At 39.9% G+C, this 22,704-nt stretch overlaps 1 protein-coding gene across 5 annotated transcripts in view; it reads left to right on the forward strand.

The window, feature by feature from the left end:
* Positions 1-22,704, forward strand: part of TFDP2 (transcription factor Dp-2) — a 158,217-nt gene that overhangs the window by 74,538 nt on the left and 60,975 nt on the right. Inside the window, exon 1 of one of the 5 annotated variants that reach the window (XM_053669140.1) lies at positions 9,300-9,465. The exons of the other annotated variants lie outside the window; for them this stretch is intronic. Coding sequence (XP_053525115.1) covers positions 9,315-9,465 — 151 coding nt within the window. The 5' untranslated portion in view covers positions 9,300-9,314. Of the gene's footprint in view, positions 1-9,299; positions 9,466-22,704 lie in introns of those variants that run through there. 5 annotated transcript variants of the gene reach the window in all.

The following is a 22,704-nucleotide window of genomic DNA, read 5'->3' on the forward strand; positions in this document are numbered from 1 at the left end:
ACTTCGTGAGTGTTCTAGGAACCCATCTGTGTCAGTGTGCCAGCTGGCCTCATTGTGAGAGGCTGCGTTCAGCTTCAGTGAAATTTTTTTTTTGAAGACTCTTTCAGCGCGTTTGCCCGTTTCATGATGGATGATATACGAGGACACCTGCCCACACCACAGTGAGAGTTCACGAGTTTTCCACAAAAAACGACAGGACTCCCAGGCCCCACCCTCCCTATTCACCGGATCTGCCCCTAGTGATTTTTTTGTTTGTTTCCCTGGATGAAAAAAGTACTCAAAGGGAAATGTTTTTCTGATGTGGAAGAGAGGAAACAAAAAACAGTAGAAGCACTAAAAGGCATCAAAACCCATGAGTTCAAAAACTTTTTTGAGCAGTGGAGAAAATGTCTGAATGGGTGTATTACATCCAATGGAGAGTACTTTGAAGACAACTGAAGTTTAAACATGTAGCAATAAATACACACTTTTTTATGCAGTTGTGTTTTCTGGGTCCGTCCCCCCCACCCCATCCCACCTTGTATAATGCAATTGGGTACAAGTCTGTCAAGTCTGTTTTTGTCATTGAATTTAATTTTCCTGTTACCTTCAGTCATAAAATTGAAGATACGTTCTCACATGACAACTCTTCAGTAGACTGAGGTTAAATATTTTGGCAAAAACAAGTAAGTGGACAGACTCTCTTGGCTGTTGCAGTCAGAGAGATTGCTACTCAAAATATTTACAGAACACTACACAGATGTTTGCGTTACTTTTAGAGCTTTGATAACTTCGAAATGTTCTTAACAGCCTGGTTTTCTTTCTGTTTTCTCCACTAATACACTGATTCCTCGCTCCACACGGGTAGTTCTCAGAACACATTCTCCTCTTTGTGCTGTGCGAGTCTTCAGAACAAGGTGAAGAACACAAGGGAATTAACCAATCTCTGCAGAGAAGCTCAATCATTTTATATATATATTTGCATATACATATAATCTATTTATACATTATGCATACAATTTTATTCGCCTTCTTGCTGTGTTAAGGCTGTCTCGTAACTGCAGGCTCTCGAGACAAGGTAGGGCTTGCACCCAGCACGGGCCTGAGTCACAGGGTCTGAGTGTGTGTGTGTGTGTGTGTGTGTGTGTGTGTGTGTGTGTGGAGTGGGTGAAACAGTGACAAAGTTCTGCTGTCCAGTTTATTTGTCGTCTCCCACTCTTCAGTTTTGGATCTTTCATTAAAAAACGGTGTTTGAGCCCTGGCTGGTGTAGCTCAGTGGATTGAGCACGGGCCTGTGGAGCAAAGGGTCGCTGGTTCGATTCCCAGTCAGGGCACGTGCTTAGGTTGCAGGCCAGGTCCCCAGTAGGGGACACATGAGAGGCAACCACACATTGATGTTTCTCTCCCACTCTTTCCCCTTCCCTTCCCCTCTCTCTAAAAATAAATTTTAAAAAAAAAGGTGTTTGAGATGAATAAGAGAGAGTTGTTATTAGCAACATTTTTCAAAATGGAATGAATTTCTTTCAAGATTGCTCCATAAAGACAAAGCAAGGAGAAAGGTAAAATTGTGAAATCACTAGAAATATTATGCATTTTAGTGATTATTTTGTCATTCTAATTTTTGAAGAATTTAACTATTTTAATTTCTATTAAAATAAAAGACAAACTATTATCTTTCTTTTAAGTAACATGTATCAGTGACACAAATTCTGCAATACATACAGGTTACTTATGAACAGTGAAAACCATGATGCTGTAAGAGAGGCAAAATGAAAGAAGTTTGTTTAATAAAATACAACCGGAGAAAGAAAGCGGAGGCAGAGCGATGCGGAGCAGTGGAACCAACCGCCTGGCAGCATCTGTGCATCCAGGGTGGTGTTAAAGGGTTTCGTGTTGAAGGTTTTTCTTCTCAACTGTCTTCCGCTCTGGATCACAGAATTTTACAGTGTATTGTTTAGTTAGAAAAGAAAGCTAATCCTCTAGAAATTGTTGATTATTTTGCTGGCTGGTTTTTAAATCTTTCCTTAGTGTTTGGTTCCAGATCTTCAGACTATGAACAATCCGATTGTTAAGAAACCTTGAATACAGTCAGTGGAAAATTTTAAGGATACGTATTAGCGCAGCTGCAGAGAAAATGCTCAGAGCTTAGGCCTGAAGCTCTAGGGCTTTAATATGTGTGTCAATTTTATATCATTGATCAAAGCAAACATATAAAACTGCTACCACATTCTGTAGAAAAATAGCTGAATAATTGTTGCTGTATTCTGTAGTGACAGGTACCTCAATTCAAAGGTATTCTGGATTTTGTTTTGATCACTGTGTTTTCTCTTTTAATATCTAGCATCAGTATACCAAGGTGATTTTTAAACAAGTTGCATATTTTAAAAATGAAATACTTTAAAATATTAATTTACATACAATTGTCTAGAAAACTTGGGTTAGGTCAAACTATTTATACCAGTGAATTTACTATCCTGGCAATGTCAGCTCTTTAAAGGAATATGTTTATCTCAGTTTCTGTGAAATTTGAATTGGGGATCTTGTAATTGTGACTGTTCTACAGGCCATAAGGAGAAAAATGAATTTGGACATGTCTGAACACAAAGACAAACGCATACTAAGCTCAGTTGGTAATAAACTGGCTTGGAGAAAAATATGCCACAATAGCATGACCCCTGAGATGGTTTGGATAGAAAACTATTGTATAGTCAAGGGGCTGAGTCTGGGGGCTGCAGTCAAAGAAAACTTCCAGCCTCTCCCTGCCTCCATATTGGGTTTATAGTTATTACCCACTCCCTTCCAACTCATCTTTCATTTTGGCAAAGGGAGAGAAATGTCTTTCTCTGATCATATTGAATAGTTCGAATGCAGTCGCTTTTGCTTAAACTTAATCTCTTGGACAGAAACCATTTATGGAATTTATGTTCTGGTAGAAATTCTGGATTAGTTGATTAACCATAGTTCATAGCTCTTCAGTTGCACATTATCCAAATAGGAGAGGCAAAACAACCCAGGCAAAGCTTTTTTTCTTGTTTGGCGGAGCAATATCAATTCTTAGCATTCGTGAACTCGGGCTGAGAACCACAGCTAATCCACGATTTGGGGTTTTTGTAGCTCTTCTCATTCTCTCAGTTAACTTGCTAGTATTTCTGTTTTCACACAATTCTCTCTAATGATTAAGCTGAACAAAGAGAAATGCTTTGTTTCATCTAAAAAGATCTTTAGTTATTTTATTTCAGAAAAGAATGTTGTTAATAAACTTTTCGTTGTCCTGTGGTGACCATGGAAACACACCATTTGGTTCTCCTATGGGTGAGAGGCATCACTGACTGACAGGTGCAGCTGTGGCCCCTCCGGATCCACCACCTCCTTGCTCTGGCCCCCACACTGGCCGTGGCCGCTGTCAGCAGTTAATGAGCATCACGGGGTATCAGTGTAGGCCCATTCTTACAGGATGCAGAACTCCTCTAGTGGGCAGAGTATTACTTATCTGTTTGTGCATTAAAAATTCCCAACCACTTCAGACAACAAACATTTATTATCTCAGTTTCTGTGGGTCAGAAGTGGCTTAGCTACGTAACTCGGCCTTAGGGGCTCTTGTTTATGGTAATCAAGCTGTTGGCCAACACTGTGTCACCTGAGGGCTGGACTGCGGCTGGAGGTCTATTTCCAGGAGCCCTCAGCTCCTTACTGGCTGCTGTCAAGAGGTTTCAGATTCAAATCCTTGCCACGTTTGTCGTCGGCAACAAGCACTAATTCAGATTTTATATTAGATGTCATTTCCCCGAGACATTCTTCTAAACATCATTCCTACAAAAGGTTGCCAGATATAGGAAGTGAAAATACAGGACCATATTTGGGACATACTTGTACTAAAAAAGGATTCATTGTTTATTTGAAATGTAAACTTAATGGAACGCCCTGTGCTCCCTGTCTCCAAGTTACCGCACTGCATTTTCATTGTCTATTTAGTTGTCAGTATTTTCCCACTAGAGTGTGACTTTCCTGTGGGTAGGAACTGTGTCTTGTTCATTTTATTCACTGTTAGATCTTCAGTGCCAAGCATATTTATTTATACTCAGTGAATATGTGCGATCTACTCAGAAGGAAAATGCTTGGTCTTGCAATTAATTGCATGTCCTTTTACCTTTTCTCCTCCGTCTTCCTGGTCATGATGAACGTGGGAGGAATGCTAATGTAGGCTGGTAAATGGCTGGGAACTCCAGGACTTAAAAACTTGCCTTACCACATTTCAGATAAGTTTCAGTTTCCCCTCCGGATAGCTCGAGGTAGTACCTGTTGCCTGCCTACCTCAGACAGTAGCTACCTGTCTACCATGAAAGAAAACCAAAACTTATCGAACCTATTATTTTCTAGGAGCTGTGCTGGCTTTAACCGTTGGAAACTGAGCTTTTTATATAGTGGTAATAGGTTTTGAGGAGCGGTAAAGATGTGAAGTTCCATAGCTCCGAGTTTGAATCTCAGCCTTCTCACGCAATAATGGCGACTGTTTGGGCCAGTACTTAGTAGCCAAGGTTCTAAATGTCAGTTTTCTCACCTCAAACATGGGAAAATAGTCTCATCTCGAGAATGGCTACCCCATAAGGGCCCTTGTGACGATGAAGTGATAAAACTGTGACCTTGCCTAACACAGTGCCTGCTTTTGGCACCTGGTAGGCACACAGCAAATCCCTCACAGAGCTTCTTGGCCCCGTCGTTCTCGGAGCGATCCTGGCTTTTGATTCGTAGGCATTCGTGATTCTGCCAGCCGTCCGTTCTCAGCCAAGCACACACACCAGACATCTGAACCGGTATTTCTCTCTTACTGAGATGGATTGCCATGGCAACAGCATATCAGTAGAGTAAAACTAACCCGTCTATATCAGTCTAAAGTAGCTCATTTTTCCTTTGCAGGGGTGTCCAACCCGCAGGCCGCACGAGAGGACTTTTCACTTATCTGTGGTGGTGGCTCTCACAGAAATTATGCACAGACCTTTGTTTTGCTCATCAGTTTTTGTTAGTGTTTGTGGATTTAATGTGTGGTCCAAGCCAACTCTTCCTCTTGCAGTGCGGCCATGAGACGCCAAAAGGTTGGACGCCCCAACAGAACCTGCTGAAAACTATTTCCAAAGGTAGAAGGAAACTACCAGGAAGGATCAGAAATGGATGTTTCAGTTACTGGTTTTCCTCCACAGACCAGTTACCCCTGTGGTAACCTGTCTGATATCTCCTGCTTAAAACCCAAAAGATAAAAAGACTCATACGATGCCACTTTCTCAGTCTGTGTTTCTTCTGAAAAATCAAGTTGAGGTATAACAGATTTATTAGTGGTATTACATGTATCAATAGTTTTTTTTAAATTTTTATTTATTGATTTGAGAGAGAGAGAGAAACATCGATTTGTTGTTCCTCTTATTCGTGCATTCACTGCTTGATTCCTATATGTGCCCTCACTGGGATTGAACCTGCAGCCTTTGTGTATCGGGGCAATGTTCTAACCAACTGAACTTCCTGGCCAGAGCAGTAGTTCTTTTTATTATTGCCTAGTATTCCGTTGTATGGATATACCACAACTCGTTTATCCATTCATGAGCTGATGAACATTTGTGTTGTTTCCTGTTGTAGGCTGTTACGAATAAAGCTGCTATGAGTATTCAAATACAAACTTAGGTATTGACATAAGCTTTCATTTTTCTAAGGTGCCTCGGAGTGGAAGTGTTGGGTCATATGGCAACTTTATAAGAAATTGTCAAACAGGTTTCCCAAAGTGTCTGTGCAAATTGGTATTCCCGTCGGCAATGGATAAGAGTGCAAGTTGCCCTCAGTGCTTGCTGGCCATTGGTATGGTCAGTCTTTTCTCATTTTAGCTACTCAGGTGGGTTTATGTGGTATCGGTGTGGTTTGAATTTGCATTTCCTAATGACTAAGTATTGATGTGCATACTTGCCATCAGCAAATCTTTGATGAATCTTTGGTGAATTAATTGTTTAATTTGTTGGCCATTTATTATTTTATTTTTTATAATTAATTTATTTATCTTTAGAAGGGAAGGGAAGGAGAGAGGGAGAGAAATATCAATGTATGGTTGCTTCTCATGCATCCCCTGCTGGGAACAGGCCTGCAACCCAGGCAAGTGCCCTGACTGGGAATCGAACCTTGATCCTCTGGTTCGCAGGCCCATGCTCAATCCACTGAGCTACACCAGCCAGGGCAATTGTTAGTCATTTTTTAATTGGGGTGTTTGTCTTATTGGGTTATTGTCTTATTCTGGATACAAGTCCTTTATTTAATATATATTTTACAAATATTTTCTCTCAGCCTATAGTTTGTGTTTTTATTTTATTAATAGTAAATTTGGAACAGCAGGTATTTTATATTTGAATGTGCAGTTTATCAATTAAAAATAATTTGCACTTTTCTCTTTTACCAATTTGCGGTCATTGGTACTTTTCATTTTTTAATGTTTTTTATTTTTTAATTACATTTTATTGATCATGCTATTACAGTTGTCCCAGTTTTTCCCCTTTGCCTCCCTTTACCCAGCACCCCCCACTCCCTCAGGCAACCCCTCCACCATTGTTCATGTCCGTGGGTCATATGTATAGGTTCTTTGGCTACTCCATTCCCTATACTGTACTTTACATTCCCATGGCTATTCTGTAACTACCTATTTGTGCTTCTTAATTCCATCATCTCTTCACCCATTCCCCCACATTCCCCACATTCCCCTTCCATGTGGCAACATCAAAATGCTCTTCGTATCCTTGATTCTGTCTCTGTTTTTCTTGTTTGCTTAGTGTGTTTTTTAGATTCAGTTGTTGATACATATGTATTTATTGCCATTTTATTATTTATAGGTTTTTAATTTTTTTTATTTGTTTATTTATGTTTAGAGAGGGTAAGGGAGGGAGGGAGAAAGGGAGAGAAACATCAATGTGTGGTTGCCTCTCACATGGCCCCTGCTGGGGACCTGGCTCACAACCCAAGCATGTGCCCCAACTAGAAGTGAACTGGTAGCACTTTGGTTCCCAGGCCAGCACTCAATCCACTGAGCCACACCAGCCGGGGCTATTGTTTATAGTTTTTATCTTCTTTTTCTTAAATAAGTCCCTTTAACATTTCATATAATAATAGTTTGGTGATGATGAACTCCCTTAGGTTTTTTCCTTGCCTGGGAAGCTCCTTATCTCCCCTGTGATTCTAAATGATATTTTACTGGGTAGAGCAATCTTGGCTGTAGGTCCCTGCTTTTCATTACTTTGAATATTTCTTGCCAATCCTTCTAGCCTGCAGAGTTTCTTTTTTCTGATATATTTTACTTATTATGCTTTTACAGTTGTCCCAATTTTCCACCCTTTGCCCTCCTCCACCCAGTAACCCCCATTCCTTGACAATGCCACCCCTTAGTTCACGTCCGTGGGTCATGCATATAAGTTCTTTGGCTTCTCCATTTCCTATAGTGTTCTGAACATCACCCTGTCTATTTTGTACCTACCAATTTATGCTTCTTATACCTGTACCTTTTCCCCCACTCTTCCCCTTCCCCCTCCCAATTGGTAACCGCCCTGATGATCTCCATATCTTTAATTCTGTTTCCGTTCTGCTTGTTTGTTTAGGTAGTATTTTAGGTTCAGTTGTTGATAGGTGTGAATTTACTGCCATTTTAAATGTTCACAATTTTGACCTTCTTTTTCTTAAATAAGTCCCTTTAACATTTCGTATCATAATAACTTGGTGGTGATGAACTCCTTTAGCTTTACATTGTATGGGAAGCACTTTATCTGCCCTTCAATTTCCAAATGATAACTTTGCTGGATAGAGTAATCTAGATTGTAGGTCCTTGCTTTTCATCACTTTGAATACTTCTTTCCAGCCCCTTCTAGCCTGCAGGGTTTCTTTTGAGAACTCAGCTGACAGCATTATGGGAACTCCCCTGTAGGAAACTATCTGCATTTCTCTTGCTGCTTTTAAGATTCCCTCTTTATTTTTAACCTTTGACATTTTAATTATGATGTGTCTTGGTGTGGTCCTCTTTGTGTTCATCTTATTTGGGACTCTGTGCTTCCTGGACTTGTATGTCTATTCCTTTCACCAAATTAGGGAAGTTTTTCTAATTATTTTTTCAAATAAGTTTGCAATTCCTTACTCTTCCTCTCCTCCTTCTGATACCAATATGATTCAAATGTTGGTGTGTTTGAGGTTATCCCAGAAGCATACTTACCTTGCAGGGGAAATGACGTGATCATGAAGGTATCCCAGAAGCTCCTTACCCTGTCCTCCTTTTTGTTTTTCTTTTTTTACTATTTTTTTCTTCTTGCTGTTCTGATTGAATTTTTTTCCTCTTTGTGTTCCAAATCATTGATTTGATTCCCGGCTTCATCCACTCCACTGTTGATTCCCTGTAAATTATTCTTTATTTCACTAGTGTAACCTTTATCACTGCCTAGGACTTTTTTCATGTTGTTAAAGTACCCAATGAGGACCTTGAGCATCCTTATAACCAGTGTTTTGAACTCTGCATCTGATAGATTGCTGATCTCCATTTTGTTTAGTTCTTTTTCTGGAGTTTTGATCTGTTCTTTCATCGGGGCCCAGTTTCTTTACTCATTTTGGCAGCCTCCCTGTGTTTGTTTCTATGTATTAGGTAGAGCTGCTATGACTTCCTGTCTTGGGAGCGTGGGCTAAAAAGTAGTAGGTGTCCTGTTAGGTCCAGTGGCCCAGCCTCCCCTATCATCCAGTCTGGGTACTCAAGGTGCACCCTTCATGTGGACTGAGTACAGCATCCTCTTGTAGTTGACACTTGGTTGCTGTTGACAGGCCAGTGGGAAGGATTTACCCAGGCCAGTCAGCTGCAAGGACTGGCTGTGACCACTGACCACCGTGGAGAATCAGCTGAACAGGGGCAAGATGTGGTGCTCCAGTGTGGCCTGTCGCTGTCCACTGGGTGCTCTGGCCCTGGGGTTTCCCTGGTGGTGCAGACCAAGGTCAGCCCTACCTGTGTTCCGCCTAGAGCTACCCTGCCTGAATTTAAAGCAATCTGACGTGGCTGCTACTTGTGCTGGGTTTGGAGGTTCCCAGGCAAAACCAAGCTGTGCATCTAGGCTGGATGCCACTACTGCCATTCCTGGAGCCACTTTGTAAGAGGTGCGGTGGCTGGAGGCTCCCTAAGGCCCATTGTTGCTTATTTGGTAGGATTTAGGAAGCTGCCATTCATATGGAAAAGCCACAGTTAACAACCTGGGTGGGCCTTCAGCTGGGTGTGACGCAGTCTGGAGATCTTCAGGGCGGGGCAGGCAGTGTTAGCCAGATTGATTAAGTGGGTGGAGGGCTGAGAGATGGAAAGGTGGCCTCTGCCCACCTTTCCGTCTGGGAGAAGGCTGTCTCCCAGCTCCTGCCTTGGTGCCAGACACTTCAGTTGCTCCCTGTGTGACACCGGAGCCTTTCAAGCTGCTACCCCGGTGGTGTGGTCAGAGGGAGTGAGTCTGAGTAAGTCCATGTGTGAGTTCTTTTTTTTTTTTAAGATTTTATTTATTTACTTTTAGAGAAAGGGGAAGGAGGAAGAAACAGTAGTGTGTATGAGATACATCCTTCGGTGCCTCTCTCACGCCCCCAGTCCGGGACCTGGCCTGCAACCCAGGCATGTGCCGTGACTGGGAATCGAACCCATGACCTTTCAATTCACAGGCTGGCACTCAGTCCACTGAGCCAAACCAGCCAGGGACATATGTGAATTCTTTAAGGAGAATTGCTTGGGACTCTAGAAGTTTTTTCCACCAACTCATTCCCTGCTGGGTTTTGCAACCAGAAGTTTTGGGGACTTAACTTCCTTGGCACTGGAACCCTGGACTGGGGTGCCTGATGTAAGCCTGGGACTCCTTGCTCCTGAGATACCCCTCCTGATATTTTACCCACCACACATGTATGTGGAAGCAGCCTGTTCTGTGTCTCTGCCTCTCCTTCCAGTCTGGATGGATGTGTTTTCTTTAATTCCGTAGTTGTCAGACTTTCATTCAACTTGATTTCTGATGATTGTTTTATAGTTTAGTTGTAATTTTGGTGTGGTTGTGTGAGAAGGTGAGCTGTGTTTACCTGTGCCAACATCTTGATTGGAAGTCTGTTTGCTGATAAGTCCATTCTTTACATCCATATAAGAATCTTTGCCTAAACTAGGATTGCTAAGATTTTTCTCTGATATTTTTTTCTCAGAGTTTTATAGTTTTTGCTTTTAAATTTGTAAAAACATTTGAATTAATTTTTGTATATTGAATAAGGTAAGGGGCTTGGTATGTATGAATAACCAGTCATTGCAGCATCATTCTGAATTGCACGTATTGAAAATGTTACCCTTTCCCATAGAATTGCTTTATGCCTTTGTCAAATATCAGTTGATGTATAGTTGAGGGTCTATTTCTAGATTCTGTTCTGTTCCACTGAGCTAAGTGTCTGTGTTCCTGTCAGTTGCACACTACTTAATGTAGTTCAGCCGTCCTCAACAAGGGGCAGTAATGCCCCCCGGGGGACATTTAGCAGTGCCTGGAGACACATCAGTTATCACTCATGGGGATTTGCGTCTGGTAAGGTAGAGGCCAGGGCTGCTGCTAAACATTCTGTTGTGCCCAAGAAAATTTCCCGTAGTAAAGAAAGAAATAGCCAGTCAGAAATGTCAGTAGGACCAAGGGTGAGAAATTCTGCTCTAGGTATATATTAAATCTTGAAACCAGAGAGTGCAAGTCTCCAACTTTGTTCTTTTTCAGAGTTGGTTTAGCTGTACCAGGTCTTTTGTATTTTATATAAATTTTAGAATCAGTTCGTAAATTTCTACAGCTGCCTGTTGATATTTTTATTGAGATTGCATTGAATCTGTAGATAAATTTGGGAGGCGTTGACATCTTAACAGTATTGGGTCTTCCCATCTATAAACGTGGCTTATCTGCCCTTTAAATCTTCTGTAGCTTGTCTCAGCAAAATGTTGTGGTTTCCCTTGTACAGAGCTTGTACATATTTTGTTAAATTTATCCCTGAGTTTTTCATATTATTGATGTTATTACAAATTGTCATTTATTCAATCTCTGATTCTTAATATAAAAACACAGTTGATTTTTATATATTGACCTTGTTTCCTGTATCCCTGCTAATAACTCACTGCCAGTAAATTTTTACAGGTTTCATAGGATTTTTCACACAGACCAACAGTCAGCTGTTTTACTTATTTCTTTCTTATTTTTATGGTTTTTTTCCTTTTTTCTTGACTTACTGCGTTGACTTAGATTCCTGTTCAGTGTTGAAGTAGTAGAAGTGGACCTCATTGTCTTCTTCCTGTTCTTAGTGGGGAAGCATTCATTTTTTTTACCATTATGTATAATTTTTAACTGTAGATGCCTTTTAGCACATTGAGGAGGTGCCCATCTATTCCTTATCTGCTGAAAGTTATTATCATGAGTGGCTTTTGCATTTGGCCAAATACCTCATCTATATTGATCAAGATGATAGTGAAGTTTTCCTATTTTATTCTGCTTATACACAGTGAATTATATTGATTTTTCCGACTTTAAACTAACATCATACTCCAGGGCGTGGAGGATGCCAGTAAACCTCACTTAGGCATGATATATTATCCTTTTTATGTATTCTTGGATTCAGGTTGCTAAGATTTTGTTTAGGATTTTTGAGAGATATTGATCGGTAATTTACTTACAATGTTGTATATTTGTTTTTTGTTTTATTTGTTTTGATTCTTTTTCTGAAGCGCCTCTAACCTTAATTGCTACCTTGTTTTGTCTCAGCATTTTCAAGGGATTTACCTCTGAAAGAAGAGTTTCCATTTACTTATTATTTGCCAGGAACTGCCCTAGGCTCATTATGTCTCTTATGTTACATAATCCTCACAAACTCCTTGCAAGAGAAGTACTGTTCATAATCCCATTTTAGAAATGAGAACACTGAGGCTCAATGCGATTAACTTTCCCAAGTGGTAGAGACGTTTCAAATCTTGTCCTTTAGATCGGAGGGCAGCCTCTTGAGCACATGGCTCTGTGCGCTCACCTTTTCCAGGAAATCTTTTGTTAAGGAAACGTTATTGACAAGACCAGAGGAATTTAAATAACCTCTAAATAATCTCACTCCATCCCATTATGCTAATTGCTTTTAATATTGTTTGTGTGTTCACTCATTTTTCACTTTATTTTGAGAAACATCTCTGATAATTGGCATATTAGCTCACCAATTTATGGGTTTCACCATGTGCGCTTTATTGTGGAGAAACTTGAATATTTCTAATTGGTTAGTACAATGCTTCTGTTTAAATTTTACATCCACTGGTGGTTTCTTGATATTGTTAATCTGGATTAGAGCTTCCGTGAGAGAAAATAACACTTCCTTTTTTACTATATACTTTATGTTCAGTAATATCAATAAGCATACTAACGCTGTGTAAAATTTAGTGCAGGTGAAAGTTAAGGGAGGCAAGGGTAGATCAGAAGTTATTTCCTCAACTTCCCATAGGTCGAGCATGTGCCAGCTTATTTAGGACCTTTAATTTTAGCCTCCATAACTCAACTCTGGCAAACCTGGGGTTAGTTTACAGCCAGCTAGTGGGACCCAACTTAATAGCTTCTGTTATTCCGTTGTCAAACAGACAAAAGTACACAGAGAAGCAGACTTACAAATAGAATGAGCAACTAGAAATATAAATTAAACTATGCCAGGCCTCAGGAAGACTTTCTGTGAGCAGAAGTAAAGACAGATCCTTGAGACTGAATAGCAGGGGCAGGCAGGAGAGAAGCAGATGTTCTACCCAGCTGCACTGCACTCTACAATTTAAGGAAGCTGGGTCTTTGCCAGCCAGCAACTTGGCAGCTGCCCGCTGTGGTGTTGCAACTGCTATCTGCAGTGGCCAGGGCTCTTTTCCTCCCTCGCCTGCCTCTTATCATTACCTCCCTGCTCCCCTCGGTGACCACAGTTCTGTAAAGCCAGGGGCAGGAGTGGGCGGGTTATGCTGCATTTCCAGATGTGAAGGGAATAGCAGTAGGAAGGAGCAGAGAGAAGAAAATTTGGGGAAATGGTATACATTTTTCAGGCCCTACTTCAAATAAACACACAAATTAAGCTTTTTATTGGAAAATTTCATATACTTAGAAAAGAGAACAGTCTAATGAACTTTCTCATACCTATCTCCAGCTTAAACTGACTCTTGGTTTGGCCCTACTTTTGACTAGGGAAAACTAGATTCTGTTTCACAGTGTCCAGGATTAAATAACTCATCACATAATGAGAGAGTAGGAGCAGGAGAGTCTTCTTTAGTTCATCAGAGCCATGGTTAATCAGGGGCTTCTTAACCTGGAATCCATGAATTGACCTCAAGTTACAACAGACTGAATTGGTACACAAAATTCTATGCTCTGGAGAGAGAGTTTATAATTTTAATGGGATCCCAGCGATATCCTTAACCTCCAAAATAGATGAGAACCATAATATTGTATGACTGCTCCACACCAGAAATTTGGCTAAGTTCCGTGAGTCTGTCTTTTCTCCAACTTAAGAACTGAGAGTTAAAGTTAAACAATACCCAGGGGTACAGTAGAGGGGAGAGGTCACCTAGAATTTACGTATTTTTTTTCTTAGCGAACACCAAACCTGGATAATGTTCTCAATTTTCTAATCATGGATAATATTTTTTAAAGCCATCATTGGCACATTAAAAATTCTGCAAAATAAAAGAAGAAAACCTCATATTAAAGACACAGGAAAATCATACTTGGAAAAAATTGAGAACAGAAACAAGGTAATATTAGATGGTGTTTCTTCTTGAAATTACTTAATGAAACTGAAATGGTGTTTAAAGACAATAGATTGCCACAGAGGGAACCAGCTGCGATGGCAGCAAAGATTGTTGTAATAATAGCTAAATATTTACAGAGTACCGGTACTGTATTAAACCCTTCATGAATTAGTTAATTGACTCTAATTAAGTGATTATTCCCAAGAAAGGAAGTAAATGGTTAAATCACTTCCGCAAAATTATACAACCAGGGAGAGGTGGGTCTCAGATATCAACCGGGTGGAGTGACTCTAGGGTCCTGAACTCAGGGGAGATAAGGGTGGTTACAAAGGATCTTGAATCGTTACTTATACTTTAATGTATTTTAAATTTTCTTCAAGACTCCTCAAAACCCACAAGCATAATAAAATTTAAGATACTGTTAAAATCCACGATAATACCCTGGCCGGCTTGCTCAGTTAGTTAGAGCCTCACCCTGATATGCCAAGGTTTCAGGTTCAATCCCCGCTCAGGGCACATAGAAGAATCAACCAATGAACGCATAAATAAGTGGAACAACAGGTTAGTGTTTCTCTCTCCTCCCTTCTCTCTCTCTCTAAAACCGCTTTAAAAAATGTTTAAATAAATAAAAATTTTAAGAATCCACAGTACAGTCAAAAGATAATCAGTGTTGAAAATCCAGTCACCGATGTACAAAAGAAATTGAAGGTCTTCAAAATACAATAGTGGAAAAAAATCAAAAAGATAAAAATGATAGGTACAGAGAATAAAAAGTATATAGATAAATAGTATTCTTGAGTAAAGGAGAATAATAAATAGAAGAGAAGCAATAATTAAAGGCAAAATAGAAGACAACATCCTTAAAGTTAAGAAAGACCGACATTTACAGTTTAAAGAATTTCACAGATGTATGGAGAATACTGGATATATATCAGGTTGAAAGTTTTGAAAATTAAAAGATGTAAGCATCCCAGAAAGGGATGAAAAGGAGAGCACTACAAAAAAGTTATAAATAAAACTAATCACAGATTTTCTGTCCACTAATAAAGAGCAAAAACAGTGGAACAATATTTATAGTGGTCTTAGGAAAAGGAAAATGTCTACAGTGTTATTAGCAAAAGGCAGAAAATGAAGGAAGTACTATTAAAGAGCAGCAAGAAATACCGTGACAGTATAAGACTACCTTATCGGTAATCAGAATAAAGATGAACACTGTGACATAGAAATGTAAAAGACAGAGACTCAGGATGAAAAACCAACACCCAAGACACACACTACCTGATTTTGAGGCTACTGTAAAGCTACAGTAATCCAGACGGTGTGTAGTACGGAGCCCCTGTCCACGGGCTTTGCTTTCTGCAGTTTCAGTTAACCACGGTCGGCTGCGGTCCACAAACATTAAATGGACAATTTCAGAAATCGCATGCTTTTTCTAACAAAATCTCACACCATCCCACCTAGAACACGAATCATGCTTTTGTTGAGCGTATTCAGGCTACCCACTGGTTAGTCACGGTCTCAATGAACAGATCAACTGTTGAGGTGTCTGTCGCAGTGTTTGTGTTCACGTAGCCCTTGGAGTAGTGTCACACTGTCACAGCGCCGGCGTCATTCTCACGTCACTCACTCATCACATAGGCGTTGTGCCATCTCCCATCACAAGAGGAAGGGTGTGTACAGTACGATGAGGTATTTTGAGAGAGAAAACACATTCACATAACTTTTATTACAGTATATATTTTCTATTATTATTAGTTATTGTTAACTCTTACTGTGCTTAATTTATAAATTAAACCTTATCTTAGGTATGTGTGAATAGGGACAAGCATAGTATATGTAGGATTCTGTACTACCTTCAGTTTTAGGCATCTACTGGGGGTCTTGGAATGTCCCCCCCGATGAGGGGACTACAGTATTCAGGAAGGAATGGACAAACAGTGCAGCAGAGCAGCTCAGAAGCAGACCTGCACAAACACAGTCAGCGGGCCTTGACAAAGGGAGAATGGGAATTCGGCGGAGAGAAGAGAGTCTTTCAACAAATGAGGCTGGAAGGAACCATTGAAGTCCACACACAAAATAACGAACCTAGACACAGCCATTATACATCAAAATAGGTCACAGACATAAATGTAAATCAGAAAGATGAAACATCTAGAAAAAATAGAAAATCTAGGTGACCTTGGCTTTGGCCATGACTCTTTAGATACAGCAGCAAAACACACCTGATGAAGGGCTTCTCGAAGCTAGCCAATTGCACGGTTAGAGAGAGCAATGCATAGACACCTGCTCTCACTTCTGACACCAGTTGCCAGTTCTGGGGTCTCCAACACCACGGTTAGGTTTGATGATTCTGTACAAGGACTGGCAGAATTCATTGAAAGCTGTTGTACTCACAGTTATGGTTTACTGGTGTTGAAGGGCACTGATTTAAGTAAGTCAAGTGAAAAGGCACATAGGCCAGAGTCCAGAAAAGTACTCATTGTGGAGCTTCTGGTTGTCCTTTTCCCATGGAGTCAGGTACAGCTTTACATTCCCGGTACTGATGTTGGACAACATGCACGGAGTGTTGCCGGCCGGAGAAGCTTACAGGAGCTTTGGTGTCCAGAGTCTTTACGGGGTTCAATCATGTAAGCCTGACCAGGTACTCCTGTGGCTGATTTAAGTCACGGACTCAAATGCCCCAACCCCAAATCTCATTGTTGGTGTAACTCAAAGCCTCCACCCTAAATCACATTTTTACTCTTTGGTTGGCCCAATGTCTCCAGTTAAAGACACTTTTATCAGGCACAACATTCAAAGGATTTAGAGATAACTCCCAAGAGCTAAGGGCAAAAGCTAGACCTCTCTTTGGGTAAAATTTCATTAGTATGTAAATACTCATCCAAAATATAAAAAGAACTCAAGAAGTGGGCAAAAGACCTGAACTGACGCTTCACCAAAGATTATATACAGAAGGCAAACAAGCATATGAAAGATAACTCAGTATAATCTTCCATTAGAGAATTGCAAATTAGAGCAACAATGAAATAGCCCTAACACGTTTAGAATGGCCAAAAGCTAAAACACTGACAGTAGCAAGTTGCTGACTCTCTAATGCGGAGCAGCAGACTCAGTCACCCTTGGGGAGAATGCAGAATGATGCAGGCGCTTTGGAAGGCGCTTTGGAAGACACTTTGGTGGTTTCTCGTAAAGCTAAACAGTCTTCTAAAAGAAGTCCTTCTGGCACCCGTTATTCTTTATATGTTTACTTACGTGGTTAATCTCGCATATACAACCAGATTCCCAGCTCTGCCACCCTCCCAGCGAACATTCTCCTCGCATTACTTCAACTCCAACACTCAGTGCCTCACAGGGAACGTCTTCATCTCAGGCTTTCATGGGACTTTTACAGAAGGTAACCATACTAGAGAACAGAAAAATGTCAGTATTGTCTGTGAAGCAGTAGTTTAGCAGATCCTTGTATCTGGCCACATTGCAGTGAAGTTTGAAATTAATGCTGGAAGCCCACCTATCACTTTCCCCCCAAATAGCTCTTACATCAAAGCAGAACCCTAAAATGCAATTACTTAGAAATAATAAGAAATTGTTTTATATATGTGTGTATGGGGGTGCAAAATTGTGTATATGCTTTTTTAAAAAGATTTTATTTATTTATCTTTAGAGGGGAAGGGAGGGAGAGAAACATCAATGTATGGTTGCCTCTCGTGAGTCCCCTGCTGGGAACTGGCCTGCAACCCAGGCATGTGCCCTGACTGGGAATCAACCACGATCCTTTGGTTTGCAGGGTCATGCTCAATCCACTGAGCTACACCAGCCAGGGCTGTGTATATGCTTTTACTATTTTTAAATGGAATTAAATATGCATTCCAAAGTTAGGCAGAGTTAGAGGAGGAATATAAAAAATTAAAAATTGAATAAAATCAGAAGATAGAAATAAGGTGAAATTGGAAAAGCTGGTAGATTGAGCATAATAAACTCTAGGAAGTCATTTAGCAAAATGTTGGAAATATTAGGGACATTAAAAGAATATTGGAGAATTTTTTAATATATAAATTTAAGAATAATCAGATTATCATGTAGCAGTTAAGGAGTTTAAAAATACTGCTGAAATAAATTATTTGGGGAGAAATTATGTTACTAAGATTGATTTTTTTTTTTAAGTAGAAAACTCACCCTGGCCAGGTCTCTCAGCTGGTTGTAGTGTCATCCCTTACCACCAAAAGGTTGCAGGTTCAATTCTGGGTCAGGGCGCATACCTAGGTTGTGAGTTCGATCTCTAGTCAGGGCACATACTGAAGGCAACCGATGGGTGTTTCTCTCTCCCACCCCCTTCCTCTCTCTCTATAATAAGTTTAAAAAAAGCATATTCTCAGTTGAAGGGTTTTTTTAAGTAGAAAATTCAAAAAGTCTAATATGTTGGAAGAAATGGAAATTGTCTGAAAAGTCACTTTAAAAGGATCTCTACTCCCGAGAGTTTTATGGATAAGCTTCTTTCTGTTTCTATGAATAGATAATCCAGGCAATTAAATACACAGAGTGTAAAACTAAAGGTTCCCCAGCATATGGAGCAAAGCTGATTTAACTAGATAATAAAAATTAACAGTACAAAAGTTATAAACCGGTCACACACTGTAGAAGCAAAAACCTAAGTATTAGCAAATAAAATTAACATAGAGAACTATTGGGTTGGCCAAAAAAGTTCATTTGGTTTTTTCCGTAAGATGGCTCTAGTAGCGTTTAGTGGTCTTTAACTTCTCTAAAGCAATTTCGTTAGATTGTATAGTGACAGCTGTCACATCAGCATGCACTTAAACATAAAAATTGATGCATTTTTGCATAGCCATTTAAATATTGAAGATGGAAGAAAATATGCAAAATTTTCAGCTTATTTTACTTTGTTATTTCAAGAAAGGTAAGCACACAACTGAAACACAAAAAAGATTTGTGCAGTGTGTGGAGAAGGTGCTGTGACTGATTGAATGTGTCAAAAGTGGTTTTGCAAAGTTTTGTGCTGGAGATTTCTCTCTGGATGATGCTCCACATTCAGGTTGAAGTTGGTAGCAATCACATTGAGACATTAATTGAGAACAATCAACATTCGACCCTGTAGGAGATGGCTGACATACTCAAAATATCCAAATTAATGAAGTTATTGGTGAAAACTGTGTCTTTTATTTTGTGAAAAAACCATAGACTTTTTTAGCCAACCCAATATATACCTTGAACCAAGTAGAATTTGTCTCAAGAAAGTAAAGATGGTTGGTTTAATATTAAGAAATTACCAATAATATGTTTACCCAGGGAGAGCAAAGAACCATATTTTTGTATGAAATAGTTTTCATGCTATATTTAATTTTTTTTGAAAAAAGATCTTACAAACTAGTACTTAAAAGATTCTTTTAAATATATATTTTAAAAGCCTGTTATTGTTATTAGCCAGTATCATACTTAATTCTTCTGCATTAGAAGCAAACGTTCACATTTAGAACAGGAACCAGACATGGGGCCACTGGCACCAGTATTGATTTAGTTTTCTGTCGTTTTGTTTTTTCATGTCGGATATATTGAGGTATAGTTTACATGCAGTAAAGTTGACTCTTTTTCGGTGTTTTTTGTATAATGTATGTATTGAACCCTGCTACCATGTTAAACTCATTAAAATTAAAACAATAAAAACTAATGTTTACTAAAATTCATTACTTTTGATAGCTCTTTTTAGAGATTCTCTTGGATTATCTATGCCAACCAGCATTCTTTGGCTAGATACCACTTACTCATGATGTATTATTCTTTTTAACCTGTTGCTGGATTCAGTTTGCTAACATTTTGTTAAGGATTTTTTTTAATGATGTGTGAATCCTGCAAGAATTGGATGAGTATGAGTTTTTATGAAACAGAGCAATTATACTTTAAAATATAATGTTATGAAAATTACAGTTACGTGACAAGCAGTACTGTCTCCGTGTATCTCTTGTAGAGTAATATAAGGAAGCAGAATACTCTCCCTTATTTCAAAAAAGGCAAATCTTGAAGCTCTGGCCTTTCATGGGCGCCCAGTGCTTCTGCAGAGGCGGCCACCCGTGCCTCGAGGGCAGCAGTACCAGCAGTACTTAGTGGGAGCCTGTAATGGGGAGTGTGGAATTGAAGGCCCTCTTTCTTGAGCCTACATACACACTGGAACCACCAGAGACCTTTCGATGCCTCATCCCTCCCTCACAGATTCCCGTGGAGTTAGTGTGAAATGTGACTTGGACATGAGATTTTATTTATTTATTTATTTATTTGGACATGATATTTAAAAATATATATATTGATTGATTTGAGAGAGAGAGACATCAATTTGTTGTTCCACTTATTTATGCATTCATTGGTTGATTCTTCTATGCGTCTTGACTGGGGATCGAACCTGCAACCTTGGCATGTGGGGATGATGCTCTAACCAATGGAGCTCCGCAGCCAAGGCCACGGGAGATTTTTAAGCTTTCCAGTTGACACTAATTTGCAGCCAGGGCTAAGGGTCACTGCTCCATAGGCTGACAGAAATCCTTGCAGGCTGTTGGAGACTGTAAGATCTAGAAGATTTGCATAGCAGATGGAGGAAATGCCAAGTGACATTTACGTTATTATCACTAAGATATTCAGAAAAAGCAATTGTTTTGTTGTGTACTAAGAAAGATAAAACACAACTCAGGAAATGAAAGTCATTTCATATTCCTGGAAGAGAAATGTAAGTATTTAAAAAGTGACAGTTCTTTCCAAAGCAAATAAAAATTATGTAACACCATTTCAATCAAATCTTACTAGAGTTTTTAAAAACTATTAATGTCTCCCACCACACAGATCTTGGTTTCCAATACTGTTCTCCAACAGAGGGACCCAGGGCTTCTTGGAAAGATAGCTACTCTAGTTCTGGGGCAGCAAATATGCAAGCTAACCTGCAGTGTCTTATAGTACCAAAAAAGAAGGAAAATATTATTAATAAAAAACCCCAAATGGTGGAGTGTGCTAAAGCCACGCAGGAGCCAACCTGAAAAAGCTCCCAGTGGCTGAATGGAACAATTTGAGCAAATAATAGATAATGTAATGTTGGATTTTAACCTAAAGTATAAAATAAAAATACATCAGTACGTAGCTATCTAAATAACTGACTGAGTAAATATGTGGGGGAAAGAGATCGTATCCCATAGAGAATTCCAGATCATTTATGCAGATTATTCCGGGGGCGTAAAGCTTACCCCCCAGCCCCCTTGAAGGCGTGGGCTGCGGTCGTGCGGCGTTTTGAAAGAGGAGCTTGCGGAGACGCCGGGCGGCCCTGGAGGAGAAACCCAGGGAAACCCCACCTTGGCCAGGTAAATCCTTAAGGCTGATTTTCTCACTCACAAGTCAGGTTGGTAGCTTGTACCCTTGATGTGACGTGATGAGGTCTTCCTCCCAAAACCCATAAAATCCTAGTCTAGCAGTGAGAAGAAAGGTCAGACCAATCCAGGTGGTGAGACATTCTACAAAATACCTGACCAGGGCTTCTCAAAGCTGTGGAGGTCGTCAAAAAACCAGGCATCGCGGAGACCGCCACAGACCAGCGGGGGCTCAAAACCTGATAACCACACGTAATACAAACAAATAAAGTAAATATTGGCATTGCAAGAAAACAATGGGGTAGCAGAATGGGATATTCACAAAAGAGGAAATGCAGATGGATAACAAAAATATGAATATGTGACCAATTTCACCAGTAATCAAAATGTTAATTTAAGTGACAGAAGTTCATGTTTGCCCGTCACATTGAGCAGGGGGATCTATTTTCTTATTTATTTTTGTTGCTGTTACCCGCTTTAGGGTGGTAGGGGAGAGTACGGGAACTCAGAGAGATACAGCCTTTCTGGAGATTAATTTGCTCAAACATATCAGAAGTCTTAAAAATGTGCATATTCGGACTCAGCATTTTCTCCGCTGTGGATTTACCCTAATTAAAGAAGGATCTGTGGGGAGATTTTAGCAAAAGATAGTTTATATTCTTCGACCCAGTAGAAACCCTTTTGGCATGTTGTGATTAGAAAAGAATGAGAGATTTGAGTGTAGAAATGTTAATTATGTAATTATTTATAATGGCAAAACATAGAGACTGTCTAAATACTCATTATAAGGAAATAAAACACAACACACCACTAAGGGGATTATTACACGTTCATGACTGTGTTCAGCGAATACTTACTTGTTGAGGTCTGATAACCCTGGTGTTCCGTTTGGGGCTTCTGCTCAGAATGGCACCCACGATGCTGAATCTTTCCCTGTGTTCTTTGCCGCAGCCCAAGGTAAGGAAACAGAAGCGAGTTCCTTCTACTGTTTTGTGTACATAACCAAAATTAGTTACTTTTTTCACGTAACCATTCCACTATGTGTATTTTATTTGTCGTCCTCAGTTTCAATGTATTTGCTTTCTTTTCGTTATGGATGTTATGTGGGCCTTTTTCCAGTTCCGTTTCTCTGCCTGAAGTTCTCTCTTCCCCACTTTATGGCTGGCACCTCCTCATCTTCCAGGTTGCAGATTAAAATCACTCCCCAGAGAGAGGTCTTCCTGGGCCATCTTGTCTAAAGGAGCACATGGGTAACACCCCCTTCCCAGCTTTCTGATGCCCGCTGGTTTCTTCCTAGTGAACACAATGGATATTTTTGTGTTTGTTTACTTGTGTATAGTGTTTCCTCCATTAGACTGTAACTTCCCGGGGCTAGGGATTGTATCTTTTCCTTCACCAGTGTGTTTTTAGGTCGCCTTCTAATGTCTGGCATGTTGTCAACGTTACTAAATATGTGCAGATTAAGCAACATAGTTAATTTCGCAGCTTTGACAATAATCGTTCATCGAGAATTTATCACAGACGACAGTGTGGTGATGGCCAGAGGGAAGGAAGGTGGGGGGGCTGGGTGGAGGTGGGCAAATAGGAGGACAT

Source organism: Artibeus jamaicensis, unplaced genomic scaffold, assembly GCF_021234435.1.
Source record: "Artibeus jamaicensis isolate MK-2021 breed Jamaican fruit bat unplaced genomic scaffold, CSHL_Jam_final contig_519, whole genome shotgun sequence".
NCBI lineage: Eukaryota > Metazoa > Chordata > Mammalia > Chiroptera > Phyllostomidae > Artibeus > Artibeus jamaicensis.